The 24503-nt window shown below is 47.2% G+C and overlaps 1 protein-coding gene across 2 annotated transcripts in view; it reads right to left on the bottom strand.

Annotated features, from left to right (window-relative positions):
- LOC138981429 (uncharacterized) overlaps positions 1 to 24503 on the bottom strand; it is an 82942-nt gene that overhangs the window by 36722 nt on the left and 21717 nt on the right. For both annotated transcript variants that reach the window (XM_070354342.1, XM_070354343.1), the window contains 6 exons: positions 22728 to 23050; positions 21243 to 21326; positions 20183 to 20360; positions 18883 to 19046; positions 9232 to 9363; positions 7278 to 7456 (listed from right to left, as the gene is read on the bottom strand). In XM_070354342.1, coding sequence (XP_070210443.1) covers positions 7278 to 7456; positions 9232 to 9363; positions 18883 to 19046; positions 20183 to 20360; positions 21243 to 21326; positions 22728 to 23050 — 1060 coding nt within the window. The remainder of the gene's footprint in view (positions 1 to 7277; positions 7457 to 9231; positions 9364 to 18882; positions 19047 to 20182; positions 20361 to 21242; positions 21327 to 22727; positions 23051 to 24503) is intronic.

Genomic DNA, 24503 nt, shown 5'->3' with positions numbered 1-24503 from the left:
AATGCCAAAGTCGCAACGCGACGGGCAGGAGACTATAGCACAGGTTAAGGCTGAGAGCCTTGATGCCCTTAGGCCGGCCAATGTACCAAAGTACCCACAGTACACAGGTAACCGTAAGAAACAAAAGTTTCGGCCGCCGAATAAGATGCTGGCCTAGAGGCAGGCCAGCACCAAGAAACCGGAACATTGACTAGACCCCTGCCAAGGAGAGGAGTAGCCAAAAAACCTGAGAAAAGTGACAAGCCACAAAGAATGACTCCTCAAACAAACATTGCCAAAGACAATGCACCCTCAGGAAAATCTGAATGTTACTTCCGAGGCCAACTCAAGTGAACCTTAAGTTTGGACGAAACACCAGAACGTGTCTGATCGCTAGAGAAAGACAGAGTCAGACTCGGCGAAAGACAAACCAGGACCAAGTCCAGAAGCTTGTGGCAAAGAAGAGAAAACGGGGAAGACAGAAACCCCACTCAAACGGAAATCGACCTATCTCATCCCCCATACGCTGGGAAAAGGAAAGAATGTCGAAGTCCGAAGCCACAAGCACAAGGAAAGCAACAACCACCACCGCCAACGGATGAAATGGCGGTTGCGCCAGCCGAGGCTAAAAAACCCGGAAGTCCTAAGGCCAGCTGTTGTTCCAAAAACCCAGCGTACCTATGACGGCTGTGAAAGAAACAATCTCTCCGGTTAAACCTGAACTGAGGACTTAGGCTGCTTGGGCTGAGTCTGCTTAGGTATAGCCTGCTTTGCTGCTTCAAGGGTTGAAGAGCAAATGAAGAGAACCTAGTTCTCTATTAGTCTCTATCTCCTGCCTTCTGGACTCCGAGGCCAGGTGGCCGGAGAGAGACCCATCCACCAAGGGTGATGAACGCAGGGTGTTTCTCGTCGATTCCTCAGAAAACTGGGAATGAGCGAGGAACAAGTCCCGTCTGCACGTGACCGCCTGGACGTAGTGCAGAGCGGACAACCTCCTCTGTTTTAAATTCACCATTGCAAGGACGGAGAAAACATCCCCTGCGTCCTGCTCTTAACTGAGTGTAAAGGGCGCCAAGGGCTCCGTAAGAGCGCGAGAACGTGCTCTAAGGAGTGTCTCCGAAATGAAAACAAGTTCCAAAAGCTGTCGGCCCAATTCCTCAGAGGGGAAGAGAGTCGGCTCAGAGAGCAGAGGACTCGAATCATTCTCAAAAGGCTTCATCAAAAGCGGGAGAAGATCTCCGCATCCTGCTCTTTACTAAGAGTAAAGGGCGCCAAGGAATCCGTCAGAGCGCGAGAACGCGCCCTAAGGAGAGTCTCGGAAAAGGAACTGAGTTCCAGCAGCTGTCGGCCCACTTCCTCGGAGGATAGGAGAGTCTGCTCAGCGGCAGACCAGAATCCTTCCTCAACGGCTTCGTCAGAAGCGGGAGAAGTTCCGGCGTGACCGGCAAAGGAGCACGCGGGAGGGCAAAGACGACAGAAAATTCCGTGACGACTTGGGCCAAGGCAACTTCCTCTGAGCCGCTAAGGGCACGAAGGAGGAAGCCTGTGCAGGAGCGGCAAGGTATTCCAGTGCCAGATCCGGAGCTGAACCGTAAGGAACCAGCAACGGACCTACCGCCGGAGGCAACCCGCTGCCGGAAGGAGCGGGCTTGGCGAAAAAACTAGAAAGTTGCAAAGCTACTGAAGGTGATTCTTCAAACCGGAAGTAGCTGTCTTCCTCCTTTGCCAACCGGAAGTCAGCCATAGCCGACGGGCCGGACGCCGAAGGCGTGGCCGAAGACGAAGCTCCTCCGGAAAATAGCGCGAAGTGACTTCCGCGGCAGCTTCAAAGTTCAAGCGCAGCCCTGAAGCCGGCCGGAGCCCCCAAGAGCGTCTGCTCATCGTCCACGGACCTGGAGTCCGCAGCGACAACCGAAGGGGATGGCTCAAAGCCAAAAGAACCCAACAAATGACGCTGAGAGGGGAGGCCGGAAGCCTGAAGTCCTTCCTGTTGGCACTCGATGGTACTCATTCCCTGACTAAGAGGAAGTTGAGAGGCATCAAACACCAAAGACAGTCGTCGAGAGGAGCTAGCAGCCACCACTGAAGTGTGTGGATGCTGCTGTCCCAACAAAGGCACGGAGCCTGTATGCCCAGAGGGCAAGCCGTGTCCGAAATTCACCGGCGACCAAACGAAAGCAGCGGGAACTGAACCGGAAAATCCGGGAGGAGCCGGAAGTGCGGAAGCAACAGCAGCGCTATGCCATAGCTGGTGCTGGGCCGCCTGCGAGCTGAAGCCCGGAAACCCGAAGGTAAGCCCTAGGCCGGAACCGGAAGTGACAGTAGCCTGTGCACTACCTGCTTGACCTACACTTCCTGCCAAGGCAGGAAGCGAAGCTGCCAGAAACGGCTGCTGTAGAAGGGCAAGGCTCAAACCGGAAGGGACCATGGGCTGTCCGCAACCGATGAACCAACACTTCCGGCCGGAGCCGGAAGAGAAGCTGTCGCGCGCGACGACTGCTTACGTAGGTGGAGGCTCAAGCCGGATGGGACCATGGTCTGTCCGCTTTCCCGCGAGTCACTCCTTCCGGGAACCGGAAAAGCAGCTGCCAAAAACGGCTGCTGTAAAAGGGCAAAGCTCAAACCAGAAGAGGCCATGGGCTGCCCACACACCGATGAACTAACACTTCCGGCCGGAGCCGGAAGAGAAGCTGTCGCGGACGACTGCTTACGTATAGCACAGCTCAAGCCGGATGGGACCATTGTCTGTCCACCTTCCAACGAGGCACTACTTCCGGGAACCGGAAGTGCAGCTGCCGAAAACGGCTGCTGTGAAAGGGCAAAGCTCAAACCGGAAGGGGCCATGGGCTGCCCACACACCGATGAACTAACACTTCCGGCCGGAGCCGGAAGAGAAGCTGTCGCGGACGACTGCTTACGTATAGCGCAGCTCGAGCCGGATGGGACCATGGTCTGTCCGCTTTCCAACGAGGCACTACTTCCGGAACCGGAAGAGAAGCTGTCGAGGACGACTGCTTACGTATAGCGCAGCTCAAGCCGGATGGGACCATGGTCTGTCCGCATTCCGACGAGGCACTACTTCCGGGAACCGGAAGTGCAGCTGCCGAAAACGGCTGCTGCGAACACGTACCTTGTACTGGCCGTATCCCCGAAGGGACATCCTCAGGTGCACCCCCGCAAGCGGGAGGCACCGAGTGCCGGCCACGAAGAGAAGAGAGTCCCAGCAAGGGGAGTCCAAAGACATCACGGACGCCGGAAGACTGGCCCGACGATCCAGACCGGAAGCGAGAGGCAAAGACCCGGGGAAAAAACATCCGGAATCAGACGACGCCGGAAACCCAGAGAAGCCAAAGAGCTTGGGTCACCTACCCCCGGGAGGGGGCCTGAGCAGGCAACAGGGTCTGAACGCCCAATTCTTCACGGACGAGTGTATGGATCTCTGTAAGTAAAGAGCTGATCAAATTTGAACACCAAAGTGCAAGGCTCTGGTGTCAAAAAACAACGATCACAGAATTCGCTAAGAAGAGGAAGCGTAAGGCTTAAAAAGGGCGCTTGCCCTTACCCTCAGCTTCGCAACACATTTACCTCACTATCAGCCATGCTGACAACGTGGTAACACAAACTACTGAAAATTTAACTAAGTCCAGAACGGACCTAAAATTCAGCAGAATAATCAACCAGCAAAATTATCTAGCTTACGCAAAGCAGCTAAATAACAGCCTACAAAGGTAGTTACAGTCCGAGAAAGGACGCAAACACCTCAATAGAACACAAATGCTAGGATAAAAAACGGCTACCAAAAGGAGGCCACAACAAAGACTACTAATAGAATTCTAAGTCCAGAAACGGATGAAGAATTTAGTAGAATATAAAAAAAACAAAAAAACTTAGCACCAGTACAATAGCTACTGACAGCAGCTAAAACTAACAGCCTACCAAGATAGTTAAGCGTCCGAGCACGGACGAAAACGACTCAGTAGAAACACAGCGTGCTAGCCGAAAATAGCTCCAACTGGAGGCTAACAACAAACAACTACTGTAAAATTCGAAGTCCAAAACGGACGAGAAATTCAGCAGAATAATTAACTAGCAATAGAACGATAGCTACGAAAAGCAGCTAAAACAAACTTCCTACCAAGCAAGTTCACAGTCCGAGCACCGACGAAAACAACTCAGTAGAAACACAATGTGCTAGCAAAAAATGGCCACCAAAATGGCGGCCAGACAACAACAGCTACTGGAAAATTTTAAGTCCAAACGGACACAAAAATGTCAGTAGAGCAAAAGAAATAAGCTAGTCACAGGACTAACAAGGAAAGGTCTCACCAGCTGCAACAGCCAGCGAGTAGACGGGTACCAGGGACGGAGTGTGTAGTTTAGCAAAAACACCACCGGCCCGGAGCAACAAAAAGACGACCTGTCGCTCTAGCTGAAAAAAGTCGAATGATGTTACCACGTGTGTGGGAAGCACCAGTGACGTGGGCACTCACGGGAGGTAACCCCGGGTGGCAAGCGCCCATGATGCTTCCACTTTTTTAGTTGGGGTTGCTTCCCTTAAACTGTTAGACGGGTAGCATGTTTCAGACCTTAGTCTCTATGACTGCGTCAATGCTATTATGTGATTCGGAGTAAGAATATGTAATTTAATGACTATTTACAAACGTTTCATTTACTTAAGTTTTGTTTTAATATTTATTTATTTTTGTATTCTTATACATGAGTCACACGTTTCCCTTGACTTATGGCGTGGAACCTTCGGTTGTCCTGTTTTGATAAACTCAGCAATTTATGTACGAACCCAGCTCGTACACACACACACACACACACACACCCACTCATACACGCACACCCACACCCACACATACATCCACACTCTGTCTCTCTCTCTCTCTCCGTCTCTCTGCCTCTATTCTCTCTCTTTCTCTCTCTCTTTCTCGCTCTCTTTCTCGCTCTCTTTCTTGCTCTCTTTCTTGCTCTTTTTTTCTCTCTCTTTCTCTCTCTCTTTCTCTCTCTTTCTCTCTCTCTCTCTCTCTCTCTCTCTCTCTCTCTCTCTCTCTCTCTCTCTCTCTCTCTCTCTCTCTCTCTCTGTCACGATTTAGTGACATGGTCACGATTTAGTGACATGGTCCGAGAAAGAGTCACTTTTTCGGGTGCCTTTGTCGAATTGCGACAGAAAGCGCCTGTGCGTGAGTCTGGGCGACGGCAGATTTTTGCTAACCATGCATAAGCCGAGCACGGGAATTTTGTATTGCACGGATTTCACGGGGTTGATTTCTGCTGTCGAGGCAGAATTGTCGATAACTGAACTGGGGTAGTGACAAGGTGAGTCACGTGATTTTGTCAAGGTTGTCTGTCTGAGACATTTAACTTGACACTCGAACACTCTGCGCTGGGGAGGACGGTGTGTCTAATATTTCCTGCGAGCTTTGATGGATTTCATCGTTTTGATTTCTGCATTGATTTCAACGCGCCGCTCTGCAAGTACAGGAGGGGCTCCAGGAAACTTCAGTTGAGACCACCTTCTCTCTTTTCACATGCGGTCTGACGTGACGGGTCGTCAATTTCTCTTCGCCGTGCGGGGATGGTTCTTCACCGCATATAGTATTCGGCAAGAGGGTGAATGGGGTATCGCTGTTGACGAACAGGTGCCATTCAAAGGAGGAAGCGGTTTTCGTTTCCATGAGAGTGCTACATTCATAGGCTTTTGAGGTAATAAATCATTATTTAACGCTGTTGACGAGTCTGTGTTTGTGGAATGAAATACTCTCTGTTGTTCTTTCCAGGTTAGCGCATAATTTGCTCTTTGTGACGCTAGAATATTAATCTGTATACGGTTTTTGCAGATATGGAGAGAAGGAAGGAAATGGCTGATTTGTTGTTGTAAAAGTTCGTTTGTGCAGGCCCACGTGCTCGATGAGATATGTATAGATGACATGTTTAAAGGTGGAGGTTGAGGGGTAGCTTGGCATGTTTACTGCACCGGTGCTTTTTGTTTCTTCATTTCTATCTACTGTTGCTGGCTGTTCTGCTGCCTATCTGCGGAACACTGTTAACTGCAGACGCTGTAACCGGGATCATCTGTAACCAGCTAACCGGTTAACCAGCGACTGGGTGAGGCGCCTGATGTCTCCACTTTTCCCTGCTTCGTAACAACGCCAGCCGGCACTACATTCTACGGAGCAGTTGTGGAGACTATGAACTAATTACAGGCCGTCCACCCAGTGGCAAAACAAAGCTAAGTGCACCATGTCTTTGCACCCTGTTTACCACCGTTGTCATCTTTTATATTTATGATTATATTCGAGTGGTGACAACGTGGGGTGTGTGACACCTGCATTAACCAGCACTTTAGGCAGATCAGCTATATTTTCCTAGCTATACACGGGATCAGCGTGTTACTATAATTTTCTATATTCTAACTGGCATTTTTGTCAGAGACCACTGATTTTACGTTTTGAGCATAAAAGAACATATTTTGGAGTGAAGTCTCGAGGGAGGTGGCGAGTTATTACATTAACAGGCGTCTGAAACTTATACTTTTGTTGTTTCTATTTAATTGTATGACTGCGAGAGTGGATCGTGGTGTGGTTAGTTAGTTAGAAGTAACTAACCGTTTTATAATCACCTTGTGTGATATATTGAAACGTGACACTCTCTCTCTCTGAGAAAGAGAAAGAGAGAGAAAGAGAAAGAGAGAGAGAAAGAGATAAATTGCTGAGTTAGTATTACGTCAAAGATATAGTTAGTTAGTTAGCTGTTGCTTTTCGGGTCCAGCGGACCATAATAGGCCAAATCAGGCTCCCCGTCAAAGATATGCTGTGCATTGTATGTTCTGAACATATTTTTGTTGTACTATTGCTACATGTTCGATTGCTACCAGCTTGTATTTATAATTACCTGCATAGTATGCATTTGATTTTATGAATAACCACATATGTATGCTTCATGCCTCATCTTCATCATCGTCATCATCACCATCATCATCGTCATCATCATCATCATCGTCATCTTTATTATCACGTGCTCAAGTTTTCCGACCTCCTTTTGTTGGTTAACTTTTTTAACTTTTTAATTTTTTAATTTTTAAAAAAAAAATTTAAAATTATATAATTGTGTGTCTATGCGTCCCAAGGACAGATTGTAAGAAAAGGCGTAGCCTTAAATCTTAATCCTTGTAAAATAAAGTTCAATTCAATTCAATTCAATTCAATTCTCTGTCTCTCTCTCTCTGTCTCTCTCTGTCTCTGTCTCTGTCTCTCTCTCTCTCTCTCTCTCTCTCTCTCTCTCTCTCTCTCTACCTGACAAGAATCCTGTCCACCAAAGGTGCTGTTGGCGGCACAAAAGACGCCTTCCTTGAGATAGTAGCTCGTGGAATAGCCTAAAAATGTGAACGTTGGGAATGTTCTCTGGCATTCCGTTCTGTTATAGGTCCACAAGCTCACAGTTCTCATCGAGCTGGGTAAAGTTTGAAAATATTCTGCAATCAAATATGAAACGAACCATGATCTGCTTTTGCGGCCATCAATAATCAATGTCCTCGAGTGTTCAAATCTAGAATGCTCACAAAATAACCCATGAACCTGTTTAATATAATACAGTGTTTTATTCAACAACAAATTGGTGCAACATGTAATGAGCTTAGTTAGAATAAACAGCAATCTATAGGAAAATTGTGGTGTTCCTAACAAAAACACTTACACATGATAATATCTTGTAAGCATCAGCATGATCATCATCATCAGCATCATCAGCATCAGCATCATCACCAACACCGCTATTGATGTGTACATTGTTGTTAAACTGTTGTTTGTTGTATGTTTATTAGGGTCTGCTAGTGTGTGATAGGGTTTTTATTCCCCCTCTGCTTCTTTACCTCTGTAAACTTGTAGAGCTAGTTATTTTTCGATAATGACCCAGCAACCAAACAAATAACGAGCCAGCAACAGCCTGAATCCTCGATAGTGCAATGGGTTGAGAAGCTGTTCTGTTTCGGTACTACTTTTGCGACTGAAAAGTTCCAAACGCTCTATACGTACGAAGTATACATCTCTGGAGCAAACAATACAAACATACCGCATTTAAATTAACAACTACAGGCCTGAACACATGAATATCCATATAAAATCCATGAGTTCGGTTGTTTTCTGAATCTAGATCTGCTGTGCACAAACCGTTCATCACAAGCAAATTCCCAAGGCAAGTAACTCATACTCTCGCGACAAGAGTAGTTCCTCTTCTTTTAACTCAGTTTCTTCGACAACACTGACTGCAATCCGACGGTCAGTTTTCAACAATATTTCATTTTATAAACAGATCACACGCAACCAAATGCACACATCTCATCAATTTAAACAACATAAAGCGGTTTCATACACTATTTTCCCCAGAAAACTGAACTTCATACAGTAATTAACGTTGGAACACGGGTGCAAAAGTTCGTCTGCTAGTCCCATTTGACGCAAGAACATTATCTTAAGCGATACTAAAACATAAACAGAACACACAATACCTGCCTTTACCGCCACAGCAGAATAACAGCATATCTGTGTACTTGTTTTTAGTCCAAAACAAGGAAACTGAGAAGAAGTGTTAATAAAATGGAATGATTTGCACGGAACTATACAACCGCGCATCAATCGATCGCCTGCGCAGGTTGACTGGTTGAGTGAGTCGGATTCGATGAAACTTTCGCACAAAAACTCCTGTTTTCTTTGAATAACTGAAGAAAGGAGGAATAAAGAGGTTACACACCTCGTCTCAGTGATTATTAAAAATAATGGTCTCAGTTCGCGGTCATGAAAAAGCTCGCTGAAGCTCGCATTTTTCATGATCCGCTAACTTCGACCATTATTTTTAATAATCACTGAGACTCGGCATGTAACCTCTACATATCCGTCTGTAGATGTTATTTTTGTGTTAGTCCTGTGTTGACAACTCTTCGACAAGCGCTTAGAACTGTACCCACGGGATACGCGCGATATAAGCTTCTTATTTATTATTATTATTATAACTTAATTAATTACCTATGATTAAGACCCATTTTAAGACCTACAAAAATATGAGAGTAGCAGGTCTTCAAAAGGATTAGATGGAGTCTTCAAATGGAGGTAGATTAACAGAGGTTATGAACAACAGATCTTAAAAAGGAAGATCTCAAAAGAGGGTAAGTTTAACATGTTCATGTCTCAAGAGAAGGGTTCCACTGCTTCACCATAAAAACGACGACCACACACAAAAAACAAAAGTATTTACCGTTTGTGTAGCCCCATCCCGCTACGACACATCTCCGTGGCATGACGTCAGTAACGTTGGGGAGACAGATGGGCGACACACGACTGTTGAACACCAGCGGCTTGGACAGACGAAGCACAGCGATGTCGTTGTCTGCAAGTGGGCATATGTTTGAAGGCATAATTAAGGCAGGCTTAGATACAGACACTCTTGTCTGCCTGACAGAGAAGCTGACAGAGAGGCACACGGAGAGAACATAATTATTACGGTGTGACAGTCAGACCGATGGATGACAAACTGAAAACAACTTTCGTGTGAAACAACAACAGGAAAAACAAAAACAACAACAACAACAACAACAAACTAAAAATCAAATGTTTGTGTTTTTTATTTTCCGCTGTCTCAAAGTATTACAACAACAACAACAAAACAACAATATCAACAATAACAACAAACACTACTGCTATCTTTGCTTCTGCTACTACGGTACTCGCAGGTTCTGCTGGGTATGAACCATTTGTGACCCTCCACCACGAAATGAGTCGCATGTCACCTTTGCATGATTTTCATATTTGTACATTTTCTTAAAGAGGTTGTTATGCTCTATCCAGTGGTGAAACCCGTTTTAGAAAAGAGCAAAAACTGTTTGAGTTATGAGTCTGTGACTAAGGTGACCCTCACACTGTTACCAGACACTCCCCGGACTTATATCAAGCCTAGCGCAGAACCGCGCGAGGTTATATGCGACTCATTTCGTGGTGGAGGGTCACATTTTGTGTTCCTGCCTGTCTACTGTCATGTTTACGAGGGGTTGAACAGAAAGTCAAATCATGCGAGGTTAGTTCATAATAACATAATAAAATAAACCTTCAGTCTCATCTCACAGCAAACATAGGGCCTACACCATGAGCTGGTTCTTTGTCTATGTTATTCATTCTAATTTGCAAATGTTTCGTGTACGTGAAGAGCGCTCATAATCACATCATAGTTCTACCTAAAAAAATGACCAAACGTCGGTTTTTTCCCTTGTTAAATTATGATGTGTTTTTTTTATGCAAAAATGACAACATTTTCACCTGCAGCAGTTTGTTTTTGCCTTAACACAACCGTTTTCGATATATTTAGCTTCAACGAGGGGTTATCCATGCGCAAATCTCCCATTTCTGGTAAATGAACTCATGAACACGACATCGCTATCAGCCGCCTTTGCCTGTAAAATAATAACCGCTCCCTCGGCAGTTTGAAATAAGGACTGCTCTTTGCCATCTTGTCTGAGTTGTCACTTGATGCAGAGCAAAATTTGAGTTTTTCGATGTGTTTTTCAACTTTAATTTTACATCACTGGTGTCGTTTGACAAATTTGATGTCAAATTAGGGGAAGAAAAGTTAGCGAAAATCGCATATTTTCTGTGGTTTGACCACAGGCGGAAGGTATCGTTCACTGGACCACTACTTTCACAGAAAGACTACAAGGTATGTCACTCAGCTTCGAGTCGTGCTCCACTAACTTCAGAAAAAAATTATGCAAAAAATAATTGCCAATGTCAAGAATTTTTGTAACTTTACAAATGCCATGATAAATGAATGTTCTAACTATCTGTACCTTTTATATTTAGCTGCCTGTCCGCTGCATGTTTTTAAACGGTATTTTGTGCGACCAAACGTGTCTGTCACCGGCATACCACTTAGATCCTGTGGGAATGAACGGTGGTACGTCCGAGGAGATAGTAGTGCGATGCGCTCTTTGGTTAATAACCGGATATTCGATGATTATTTTTGATTTGGCAAACGGTTCTTCGCCAAAAACCTCAAATGAAACATTGAGGAGTTGTCCAAGTAATTGGCCGGGAGGGAGGAAGCCCGGATAGATGCGACAGGAAAGCACTTAACAGGTAAAAGGAATAAGCATTCGAATATCGCTAGAGTGTTTTTCGCATAAGTTGAATCGACTAACACTGTAAACTGTAAACATAGCAGACAGATATCTAAGACAAGATGTCCGCTATTTATGTTGTGCAGTGCGTCGTATAACCGGTCTGAGAGAGAGATAGTGTCCAGATGACAAGTGTGAAGGATCTGAGAAGCCGCCGAAGTATCATAACTCTAGACCAGCATAGCTGAAATTCGACGGGATTTCGCGAAGTTATTGCAAGGTTATGGTTGTCCGTATAGTTGGACCATAGAGGTCACAGGACGAAAGGAACTGAGTAGACCGAGGTCACCAGTGGAAGGAATTAGTGTTCAGATAGATTTCCTAGTGAACGCGGCCATAGACGCTGTGTAATTCTGTGTATGAACAGAGTTAAAATAATTATGTCTATAAGATCTTAAGTACATAAGATATAATCGAAAATTTTTAATTAAATTTTCATTTGATTAATATACTTACCCGAATCACATAATAGCATTGACGTTATCAGAGATGCTTAGGTCTGAAAAATCGCTATCCCGTCTATAGTTTAAGGGAAGCAACCCATACAAAAAAGTAGCAAGCTTGCCACACAGGGTTACCTCCCGTAGTGAGCACTACGTCACAGCTACTGTACCCCACACGTGGTATCCTCATTCGACTTCTAGAATACATAGAAACTAAAAGCGGGGAAGGTGGGAGGGAATTACCTATGTGATTCGGGTAAGTATATTAATCAAATGAAAATTTAATTAAAAATTTTCGATTAAATTACATGTATATTCTTACTCCGAATCACATAATAGCAGATAACTCCAACAAGGTGGTGGGTAAGATCAAAAAAGTTCAAACTCACTCTTATGTTCTGGAGAGGCATTGCCCCGCTGCCACTAAGGCAGGGAGGGACCGAGATCCATCTCGGCAAACAGCTGCGATGTCTCTCAGGTAGAAATTTATGAAGACGTCGTCCGAGCGCCAGTAGGCTGTGCGCAAGACATCGTCTAGTCTCCGAGACCTTAAAACGGCCAAGGAGGAGGCCCATGCTCTGGATTCATGCACTCGGGCTGAGTCGAGGGGGAAGACAGGCCGAGCCCCCCCCCCCCCCTTCTTGACAGGCTCCAAATATAGGCCTGCTTGATAAGAGCCGACACCCACCTGGCCAAGGTAGTTCTCGTAATGTCCTTCTCTAAAGACGTGTTCAAGGAAATGAACAAGAGCTTTTGCGAGCTCGAACGGATAGGTTGAATGCGAGCCAGATAGGCCTCTAGGGCCCTAACCGGACAATTGACCATATCAGGGTCACCCCGTGCCAAAATATGAGATAGAGGCTTAACCATAACACACGGAGAAGGCTGACCTGGGGCCTGGTTCTTGGCCAGAAAACCCTCTCGAAAACGCAGAGTCAAAGAACCGTCCTGTTCCCGGGCAATGTCCTGAGGACTGCCAGAAAGGGCGTGAACCTCGCTGCCTCTACGAGTGGAGGCGAGAAGGAGAAGGAACAGAGCCTTACGTGTAAGGTTTATGAGACTAGAGTCTTCCAGAGGTTCAAAATCCGCAGAGCGGAGGAACTCCAGGACCAGGAAGAGGTCCCACTTGGGCAAAGAGGAGCGCTTGACATCCTCCAGGGACGCGCCCTTAATCACTCCAGCGACCACACCGCTGACTTTGATGGTGTGCCCGATCTGTTTGAGCGTAGTCGCGATCGCCGACCGACGGACCTTCAAAGAGGAGGAAGAGGCTCCTTAAGAAGACAAGTCCGACAAGTGATTGGCAACATGCATGGTGCGGGGAGCCACCGGATCCAGCCCATGAGACTGACACCAAGTGACCCAGGACCTCCAGTGCGAAGAATACACTGCAGAGGTGAAGGCTCTATGAGAGCGCTGCACCAGATCCAAAGTGCGCTCTGAAGCCCCAGAGCGCCTCAGAGCGGACCGCACAGTCTCCACGCGTGAAGATTTAGAGACTGTGGGTCCTCGTGAGGAACTCCGGTGCGAGGCTGAACGAGCTCGCCTCTGACCAGAGCGAGAGGAATTGGAGGGCCGCGTGCGAGTCTCAGCAGGTCCGGAAACCAGGGCTGAGACGGCCACAGAGGGGTGACCAGAAGCAGAGACGGCCTCTCCAACTCCGCCTTCCGGAGGACAAGACTGAGAAGCTGGAAGGGAGGAAAGGCGTAAGCCTCCAGCCCTGTCCAGGGGATGTCCAAGGCATTTGTCTTCCACGCTTCCGGATCGGGGAAGGGGGAGACAAACACCGGAAGGCGCTTGGAGAATCTGGTGGCGAAGAGATCCACCAGAGGCTTCCAAGCCATGGACCACAGACGGAGCATGGCCCCGTGCGTGATGGTCCATTCCGCCTGCAACACCTTGTCGGAGCGACTGAGCGCATCCGCAAGTGTGTTGAGGCTTCCCGGCAGGTAACGAGCTGACAGAGAGATCCCGCGTTGGGCACACCAAAACAGGATCTCGCACGTTCTGCGGGAGAGAGTGGGGGACCGCGAACCTCCCTGCTTGTTCACGTAGGCAGCCACCGTCGTATTGTCCGTGAACAGCTGTACGCGTTTGGACAGAAGGGAAGGGAGGAACGCGACCAGAGCCAGAAACACGGCCTCCAACTCCAGTGAGTTGATATGCCATGTGCTCTGTTCCACAGACCACAGACCGGAAGCCGTGAGCCGGTCCGTGTGAGCCCCCCAACCCCGCAGGGACGCATCTGTGAAGAGGTCCGTGTCGGGAGGGGGGGAAACAATGGGAACCCCCCTGCATACCAAGCCCGAGTCCAGCCACGGGAGGGTAGCAGCCTGGAACCAATCCCCAAGGGGAACCAGAGTGTTCCAATCCACACAAGGAGAGTCCACAAACGGCTTCAGTGCAAGCTGAAGTGGACGCTTGTGGGCTCTCCCCAGTGGAACCAGAAGGGCCATAGACTCCATCTGCCCCAGGATGGAGGCCAGGGTCCGGAGTGAAGCCTGCAGGAGAAGTGAAGTCGAGTGAATGAGAGCCTGGAGCTTGTCCACCCTCTTCTGAGAGGGCTGGACAGTCCAGGAGACCGTGTTGAAAGTCATCCCCAGGTAAGTGAATGACTGGGACGGTACGAGCTCCGACTTCACATGGTTGACCGAGAAACCCAGCAAGCTGGCCTCCCGGAGAACCAACAGAGTGTGCTGTGAGCAAAGTGCCTCGCTCTGGCCCATGATGAGCCAGTCGTCGAGGTATGCCCGCAGACGCACACCCTGTGACCTCACCAGTGCGCATAGCTGCCTCACGACCATGGTAAAAATCCATGGAGCGAGAGACAGCCCGAAGGGAAGTGCGCGGAACTGGTAGACTTGGTCGCCCCACCGGAAACGGAGCCATTTCCGGTCGGCGGGATGCACCAAAAGATGGAAGTACGCATCCGTCAAGTCTATAGAGGTCACCCAATCTCCTGGGCGGAGAGCGTCTCGAACCGAGGCAGGCGTCTCCATTTTGAACCGAATCGTTCTCAGGAAAGTATTGAGAAACGATAGGTCCAAGATAGGGCGCCAAGCTCCCGAGGCCTTGGGGACGGCGAAAAGCCGCCCGTAAAACCCCGGGGAGCTGTGTTCCGAGACCGCTTCCACCACGCCCTTCTCCACCAGAGAGGCAACCTCCGACTGGAGGACGGCCCTTGCCTCTTGCGAGAAGGGGGGCTTGAAGGCAGGAGGACGCCTGGTAAGAGGGGCCTTGTCCTCCTGCCAGAGTAAGCGGAATCCCGACCTCACAACACCCACTATCCATTGGCTGTGTGTGGACGTCAGCCAATGCGAAAGTGCCCGTGAAAGGCCCCCCGCCATCACCAAGGTGGAGGGCGGGGGTGGGGTGAAGCCGGGAACGCTTCATTGGGGGTGGGGCTTTCCACTGGAAGCGCCCCTACCCCTGCCCGACGAAGATTTCTTGCCCGAACCGCGGTAAGGGGCACGAGATCTTTTCCGGGAAGCAGGGTGCGCCTGAGCGGAGGTCTTAGCCTGCTAAGGCTGAGCCTGCTTAGGTGCGGCCTGCTTTTGCTGCTTCAGAGCTTGAAGAGCAAAAGAAGAGAACTGCTGTTCTCTGTTGGTGTCAATCTCCTGCTTCCTGGCATCAGAGGTCAGGTGGCCGAAGAGAGCACCGTCCACCAAAGGTGACGACCGGAGGGTGTTCCTCGTCAACTCCTCAGAAAACTGGGAGTGGGCGAGGAACAAGTCCCTTCTGCACGAGACCGCATGGAAATAGTGCAGAGAGGACAGCCTCATCTGTTCCTCGTTCACCCTTGCTAGTGTGGAGAGGAGTGTGGACACGTCCTCCGCATCCTGCTCTTTACTAAGAGTAAAGGGCGCCAAGGAATCGGTCAGAGCGCGAGAGAGCGCCCTAAGAAGAGTCTCGGAAATGGAACTGAGTTCCAATAGCTGTCGGCCCACTTCCTCGGAGTAAAGGAGAGTCTGTTCAGAGAGCGGCAGAACAGAATCCTTTCTCAACGGCTTCGTCAGAAGCGGAAGAAGATCCGGCGTGACCGGCAACGGAGCACGCGGAAGGGCAAAGGAAGACAGAAGGTTCCGAGACGACCTTGGCCAAGGCAACTTCCTCTGAGCCGCTAAGGGCACGAAGGAGGAAGCCTGTGCAGGAGCGGCAAGGTATTCCAGTGCCAGATCCGGAGCTGAACCGTAAGGAACCAGCAACGGAACTGCCACCGGAGGCAACCCGCTGCCTAGGAGCGGGATTGGCGAAAAGACGAGAAAGTTGAAAAGCTACTGAAGGTGATTCTTCAAACCGGAAGTAGCTGTTTTTCTTCTTTTGCCAACCGGAAGTCAGCCATCGCCGACGGACCGGACGCCGAAGGCGTGGCCGAGGACGAAGTTCCTTCCGGAAAATAGCGCGAAGTGACTTCCACGGCAGCTTCGAGCGCAGCCCTGAAGCCGGCCGGAGCCCCCAAGAGCGTCTGCTCATCGTCCACGGACCTGGAGTCCGCAGCGACAACCGAAGGGGATGGCTCAAAGCCAAAAGAACCCAACAAATGACGCTGAGAGGGGAGGCCGGAAGCCTGAAGTCCTTCCTGTTGGCAAGAGATGGCACTCATTTCCTGACTTTGAGGAAGCTGAGATGCATCAAAAACCGAAGACAGTGGTCGAGAGGAGCTAGCAGCCACCACCGAAGTGTGTGGATGCTGCTGCCCCAACAGAGGCACGAAGCCTGTATGCCCAGAGGGCAAGCCGTGTCCGAAGTTCACCGGCGACCAAACGGAATCAGCGGGAACCGAACCGGAAAATCCGGGAGGAGCCGGAAGTGAGGCAGCAGCAGCAGAGCTATACCATAGCTGGTGGTGAGCCGACTGCGGGCTGAAGCCCGTAAACCCGAAGGTAGGCCCTAGGCCGGAACAGGAAGTGACAGTATCCTGTACACTCCCCGCTTGACCTACACTTCCCGTCAAGGACGGAAGCGAAGCTGCCGGAACCGGCTGCTGTGGAAGGGCAAAGCTCAAACCGGAAGGGGCCATGGGCTGCCCGCACACCGATGAACTAACACTTCCGGCCGGAACCGGAAGAGAAGCTGTCGCGGACGACTGCTTACGTATAGCGCAGCTCGAGCCGGATGGGACCATGGTCTGTCCGCTTTCCAACGAGGCACTACTTCTGGGAACCGGAAGTGCAGCTGCCGAAAACGGCTGCTGCGAACACGTACCTTGTACAGGCCGCATCCCCGAAGGGACATGCTCAGGTGCACCCCCGCAAGCGGAAGCCACCGAGTGCCGGCCAAGGAGAGAGGTATGTCCCAGCGAGTGGAGTCCAGAGGCATCACGGACGCCGGAAGACAGGAACGATGGTCCAGAAACGGAAGTGAGCGGCGAAGACCCGGGGAAAAAACTTCCGGAATCAGCCGACGCCGGAATCAAAGAAGCCAACGACCGCGGGTCACCTACCCCCGGGAGGGGGCCAGCGCTGGCAACAGGGTCGGTCCGCACCATTTCTTCACGGACGAGGGTACGGATCTCTGGAAGTAAGGAAGAAATCAGAGAGGACACCAGAGCACTAGACTCTGGTGCCGGCACAGGCGTAAACACAGAAGCCCTAGAGGCAGAAACGGACGCCTGAGAGCCCGAAGGCGTCTCCTCCAGAGCCGAAATTGACACAGAAAAGACAGAATTAGTCTTAGGATCAGACACGACGATAACAGGGTTCTTAGCAGAAGACGTAGAAGCCGAGGATTGGGGCTTGGCAGGGCCCTTGCCCTTACTCTCGGCCTTCCCCCCCCCCCCCTCCCCGCTTCTTCTCGTTGTCCGCCATGTCAACAACGTGAGAAAAGTAACTACTGAACACAACTAAGTCCAAAGGACTTAAAATTCAGCAGAAACTAAACACCTAGCACTAACGTAAGAGCCACCAACGGCAGCTAAACAACAAGCACTGAGCAAAACGTTCAAAGTCCGAGCACGGACCCAAACATATCAGTGTAAACAACACGTGCTAGAGGAAAAATGGCGACCAAAATGGAGGCCACAACAAGAAACCACTGAAGAAACTTCTGAGTCCAAAGGACGTAAAAAATTTCCAGCGGAATCAAAATACAATGTCAAAATTCAACAAGGAACAATCTCACCAACTGGAAACCAGCTAGGAGAGGACGGGGAGCCGAGGCCGGTGGGTGTCAGGCTGACAATCAAAAACGGCCAAGGAGCAAAGCGAAAAATCGACCTGTCTCTCTGAGCTGAAAGGAGTCGAATGAGGATACCACGTGTGGGGTACAGTAGCTGTGACGTAATGCACATTACGGGAGGTAACCCTGTGTGGCAATCTTGCTACTTTTTTGCATAGGTTGCTTCCCTTATACTATAGACGGGATAGCGATATTTCAGACCTAAGCATCTCTGACTACGTCAATGCTATTATGTGATTCGGAGTAAGAATATGTAATTTAATGAGTGTTTAGTAGGCAGAGCAGACGGTGATTTGAGTCTGCCGGAATATGAACTGTAACTGTTTTTCTGACTACACACGAGCCGTGAGTCGATACCAGTAAAGTAGATATCGTGTGCCTGTGAGTTCACGGACTGTTTGTGTATTTCTCTACATAAGTGAAGGGTAGAGGGTTTTGTTAGTAAAATTGTGCACGGCATTGTAATCTCGCTTTGTTTTTGCATCCAAATCTGTGAGTACCCAATTTTTGAATACCTAACATTTATGTTCATGATTGTGTGTATTTGTGTGTATGTTTGTCATACCTGTATAATACAGTGGAAGGAACCTACATTTGGAGTTGTGTGTGTTCCTGTATGATAGCGTACTAGCGCATTTGCATTCATTCACAATGGTGACCCCGACGTGATGGAATAAGCATTCGAATATCGCTATGTTTACAGTTTACAGTGTTAGTCTATTCAACTTATGCGATAAACACTCTAGCGATATTCGAATGCTTATTCCATTTACCTGTTAGGTGCTTTCCTGTCGCATCTATCCTGGCTTCCTCCCTCCCGGCCGATTACTTGGACAACCCCTCAATGTCCAAGGACAGTGGTAAAGTGTAACAATACCCTAGTTGCGATTTACAACATCAACTATTCTCGGTCAGTGCATGAGCTGAACTCACAGTGTGTGCCACACACTTTGCTATGTCACGCTATATCTCTGGTTAGCGCTCTAAAAGCGTGGAGGATATCACTGTCAAACTTTCCCTGTTACAGCGTTATTCGTGATTTCCTTCACACATCGGTGTCGTTTGTCTTTAAAATTCATACGAGCCCTCAGCTGTTATGTGACTTTACCACATACTTACGGATAGGCGAAAAAGTGAAACCAGAGTGCATGTACCCCGAGGACACAGACACTCGCTGTTCGTGGGCCGGTCTGGAGTCAAGGCTGCTGCGGTCCTTCCCTGCTATCACTTGAAGGCTGTTCCTTTCCGTGTTTACCATGCCAGTCAAATAGGACTTAGGTTCACTGGGAAAACAAAAACAATTTTTTTTGGGGGGGGGGGTAGCGTACTTCCGGGCATTGCATTTTACTCTCTTTGTCTGTGTTCACCACGCCAGTCCAATAGCATTTAGGTTCTCTGGGAAAGGGACAATTTGGGTACTTCAGGGTATTGCATTTTACTCTCTTTGTGTGACTGACACAGGATTTTGCACATTGTGACTGCATGAACGTTTATTCCCATGATACATCGAGAATTTTTTTAAAAAGCACAAAAAACAAAAACATGGTTAATGCGATTCTCCAGCAAACTTTACTCTGTGATGGTCTCCGTGGTTTACATTTAGGTCACAGTGACATGAAGATGGTTCTAAAAAGCCTTTATCCCCGAGTACGCAGTACTAGGGTCCAGCAGACTTTAATTGTGTGTGTGTGTGTCTGTCTGTCTCGACTTAACAGCTTATTGCTGGGAAACTACTGGGCGCAGTTCGTTCAAAAGTTGATACACTAACTTGATAATAGGTCCGATTGATCGTATTAAAACTTCATAATGTTACCTGGGACCTAAATGCCAAATAATCCACAAAAACGACTCTTAACGGTGGGCGCGATTCGCGGTGGGATAGAACAGCCGTTCGGCTGATAAACCGCCCAGCCAGCCAGCGACACCAGGCTTTGCGTGCGTGCGTGCTTTGCGTGCGTGTACCACTGCGCGAGGACTATAGGCATTTGAGTTCACTGGCGAATGACAGAGTTGGTGGCTTGGTGGAAAGCGTTTCCGACTATGGCCAAAGTGATCCGAGTTCGATTCCCGGCATGGGCGGTCTATTTTTTTTTTATTTTTTTTTAATAAATTCTTGTTTACTATTGTTTATTATGAACGTTTTAATGTTTTATTTTACTCTAATAATTTTTTTAATTGTGTAAAATAAATTCAAAATTTTTTTTTTTTTTTAAATCCACGTGCACAAGACAAAAACTTTCATACTGGGGGAGCGAGCCAGTCTGAAGAGTACTCGGGTCCAGCGCCAGCGTTTTTTATAACTTTTCACACCTACTACTTCTAAACTTGTGAAACATATTCATGTCCTGTAAAAATTTTAAAATTTTAAAAGAAAACACAATATCTTGACAAGAGATATACAGGAATGATGTTCACTCACTCTTTAAGGCAATGGGCAGCAGTGATGACATGCAGAGGATCCAGAATGCTTCCTCCGCAAAAGAACTTGCCATCTTTTGTAAGCATCACTATCCAGGGATACATCCCTTTCTCGGCCTCCGTTCCCCCCACGATGCGGAGGCCGCTCGGGAGGGTCCGAACTTCCCCGCACTGGTACGCTATAAACAACAAAAAAAGAAAGTATTATGTTGGTGTACCAATGAGCTGCACTGTTGTGTACGTGTTTTTACTCAAAGTAGTACCTACAGACGGGCGCTGTGGCGGGGTGGTAAGACGTCGGCCTCTTAATCGGAAAGTCGTGAGTTTGAATCCCGGCTGCAGACGCCTGGTGGGTTAAGTGTGGAGATTTTTCGGATCTCCCAGGTCAACTTATGTGCAGACCTGCTAGTGGCTTATGCCCCTTCATGTGCACGCGCAATCACAAGACCAAGTGCGCATGGAAAAGATCCTGTACAGTGTAATCCATGTCAGAGTTTGGTGGGTTATAGAAACACGAAAATACCCAGCATGCTTCCTCCGAAAGCGGCGTATGGCTGCCTAAATGGCGGGACAAAAACACGAGTGTACGTGTTTCAGCCCACGAACGAAGAAGAAGAAGTGGTACCTACGTTATGAAGTCCTTTCGATGAGAAGACATCTTAAACAAAAAGGACACCTTCTGTTTAAGAGGACACCTCCCATGAAGAGGAAAAATTCCAATGTCTACTTGTCTAGTATCTTTGCAAAAATATTAAGACAGGCCAACTACAATGTACGGGCCCTTTTGGCCTGTCCCAATGTGTATGAGCTGTAAACCAGTTTCCCCTATGTGAAGAGGGAAATACATTCTGAAGTTTTGTCTAAAGTCTCGAATGCGTGTTGATTTACGCCCTGTCAAGCGCTTATGGTCTGTCCAAGGGGACATTTGGAAATAGCTAGAATTGTGTATATGTCAAAATGTGTGAGTGAGGTAGGGAAAGGGTGGGGGGGGGTGAAAGACAAAGACAGAACGAGAAACATCCAGAGAAAGAAAATCCCAACAATGACTCTCATCAACATACACTCAAACGGCGGCTCGGGAGGCGCCATTGTCGTTGTCAGGGGTGTAGTACCTCGTGTGAACGGAACACGCGTCGTAACTTTCGCTGTGGATGTAATAATAATAATAATAATAATAATAATAATAATAATAATAATAATAATAAAGTGTATTTATATTAATAATACGAATATTTATAACGCGCACATATCTCACCAACAGGCGACTCAAGGCGCACATACACTCATTCACACACACGGAGACTTAGAGTCACTAACACACACACACCATCAACCATTAAATATGTACAGTTATTCATGGTGGGATGGGGGTGGGCAGTGTAGAATGCATGGATTATTTGGAAAAAAAGGAATGTCTTGAGTGCAGATTTGAATGATTCGAGGGACTATTATTATTATTATTATTATTATTATTATTATTATTATTATTATTATTATTATTATATTGCGCCTATCCCTTACAAAAAACCAAAAATATTTGGCTCTAAGCGCATTACAACATGTGTAGGGACTTGGTACAATCAAGTCTGACAAATACAATAACACAATATACAGTCGGTCTCTTAGGTGAAACTGGGAAAAGCAGCTTCGACATTAACCCCTTCACTGCCACAGTATAACAGCATTTTGGTATTGCTGTGCGCCAGGGCAAATTTCGCTTTCTTCAGTAGGTTCACTAATCTGTTCACTGCTCAATCATTTATTGAGATATCTCTTAGATCTTTGGCATGTGGTTTGCTTACACCCTTGGCTATTATGTGATAACATGACCATTGGACTTTGTTTGTGATTGTTATAGTAAAAATCGATATAATGACCATTTTGTCAAAAATTACAGTTTCCAAACTTTTACACACACACTGCAGCACGTAAATCCGCAGCAAACACAGCTAAAACTGGTGTCAAACATCAGGTACTCACATTACAGCCCATAACAGTATTCTTCTGTGTGGTAATCCATAAATCACTTCTTGTAGAGCTTCCAGAACACTGTATCATTTGAAAACAGGTCTACGAGTTGATGTCCGACTTTCGGCCGCCATTTTGAATCTTATAGATCGGAAAAAAACTTATAAAAAAGTTTTCCCCACGTGGAACTAACTTATCCGAACGGTCTATGGGAAAGAACTGTGTTTAGAACCCCTACAAGTACTTGGACAGTGGTTACCTCCCATTTAGTTTTCAGAAATGTTTGAAATTTCGCCGACACAAATCCCACGTATGAGACACGGTTATGGGCGTACGACAAACCAAAAATGACCACGTATTACACACGGGGTGGGCAGTGAAGGGGTTAAACACTGCTACTAAAAGATCCTCTTACAATGCATACTGCTTTACAATATGCATTTATGTATAAATATAGTTAAAGAACATCGAGTTGATAGGAATTAGAAAAGGTTCTTATAATAAAACTATCTAGCGAGCGACGAAGAAGAAGAAGAATAAAACTATCAATGTAGTAGTTGATCTTGTGGTCGTCCTACTTGTAGAAGAAGGGCGGGGTCTTATTGACACACTGGACGTCGTGGACTTTGACGGTGTAGTTGTCGTGACTGCCTGCCACATTTTGACAGAATCCTCGTCTATTCTGCTCGCCAGTCTTTTCTCCGCTGCAGAAAATCTTGCGGAGTTCAGGTAGCTCTGAAGATTTTGCAGGAATGTGTATCGCAAGTCAGAAGCTTTGATGTGGAAAAGTTGAGTCGTTCTCCTTTTGCGAAGCCCGATGTCTGGCTGACTGGACTGAGTCTGTGGCTGTGTGACTGTTAGCGCGAAAGAAACACTGACCACGTCGCTGAATGGCAGCTTGCTGAAAGGCACGTGAAAAACGTGAGAATGAGAACAATTTAAGTTCAATCTCCTCTCAACCCCCCCCCCCCCCCCCCCCCCCCCCCGCCCCCATAAATCAGCATTCAAAGTCTGACTTATAATTGCACACAATGCATTATAAACATGGCATCTTTTCTCAGCACATTGAGCAGGTGACTTTGGGATTTGTTGGTTCTATTTTTTTAATTGACTGGGGAATGTATAATCAAGAAAGTTTTGTCTTCATAATCATAGATTGCGTGTACCACCAGCTTCATTACCAGAGCTGGACTCCAAGTTTAACATTGGCGAACGACAAGAAGATAGATTGCGTGTTACAAGCATGATTGCATACGCAAGACTAATTTAGACATGGTCTTACGGCGAAGCTCAAACGCGTCAATTAAAGCTGTGCATGCAAAATCATAACATTCTTAATATTTCCCGAATGCTTTCTATTAATTCTGTTTATAATTTTTCACAGACGGGCAAACAGAACACCAGCAGTAAACGATGGATTGTTGATTCTCTACTCTCGACGGTAACTCAACCCGCTGCACGTTCCGTTGTAAGATCTAATCAGCCTGCTTTTGCTCTGGGGCCGATGTCTTGACAAATACCTAGCGGCTTTACGCATATATGACTAAGTACCAAAAAGTGCTCACCGAACAGAAGGCGGTCTTTTTGTTTAAATAAAAATGTTTCAAAAAATGATTGGTTGCTGACAATTGGTATGTGTGTGCATGGATGTGCGAATATTTAGTGGTGATAATTTTGCTTGTTTGACTTCAAAGGTTTTGAAGTTATCTTTATCCTCACTGTGACAGTTATGAAATTTCTTGTTGTTGTTTGCTTTAGAAAATTGATCGCTGTTCCGCCGCACGAGTGCGGCTGCTCAAGGGTTTGCTACACAACATTAACATTGTGTCAAGAGGGCCTTGTATTAAGCAAACATTTTTCCCATTGTCGGGATCTGACACAGGGACAGTACTTTTTGACCCTAAAACTAAGAAAGACCTGTCTAATTGTAAACGTTCTTCCTCGGATAATGACTTCATAGAATCGCTCTGCTCATTTAAGCGTTGGGCTGAAAGCTATAATTTTTTTACAAGTTCATGACGTCATAGATGGTTGGATGACGAACACAACACTTGGCATACAACTTTTTATTATGAGTGTGCATATGTGTGTCCAATTTCATTGCATTTGCTAAACAAAAATGTCTTAACAACCGTGTTTTATAGTCAAGAGAAACGGGTCACCTTGTGTTATGCCCAAATATGGCGATCACATGTCACCTACAATGTGTTTCTGACGCTAATAATTCCGCAAATTGGATGATCAAACTGCAGACAAATCGCCATGCTTTCCCTCAAATGTGCAGTATCGACCTCGTTTTCGACCCTTATCGCCTTAACTTTTTTTTTTTTTTTTTTTTTTTTTGAATTTGCCAA

This window comes from Littorina saxatilis, linkage group LG12 (genome assembly GCF_037325665.1).
Source record: "Littorina saxatilis isolate snail1 linkage group LG12, US_GU_Lsax_2.0, whole genome shotgun sequence".
Taxonomy (NCBI): Eukaryota; Metazoa; Mollusca; class Gastropoda; order Littorinimorpha; family Littorinidae; genus Littorina; species Littorina saxatilis.
This window is presented reverse-complemented; position numbering and strand designations above follow the sequence as displayed.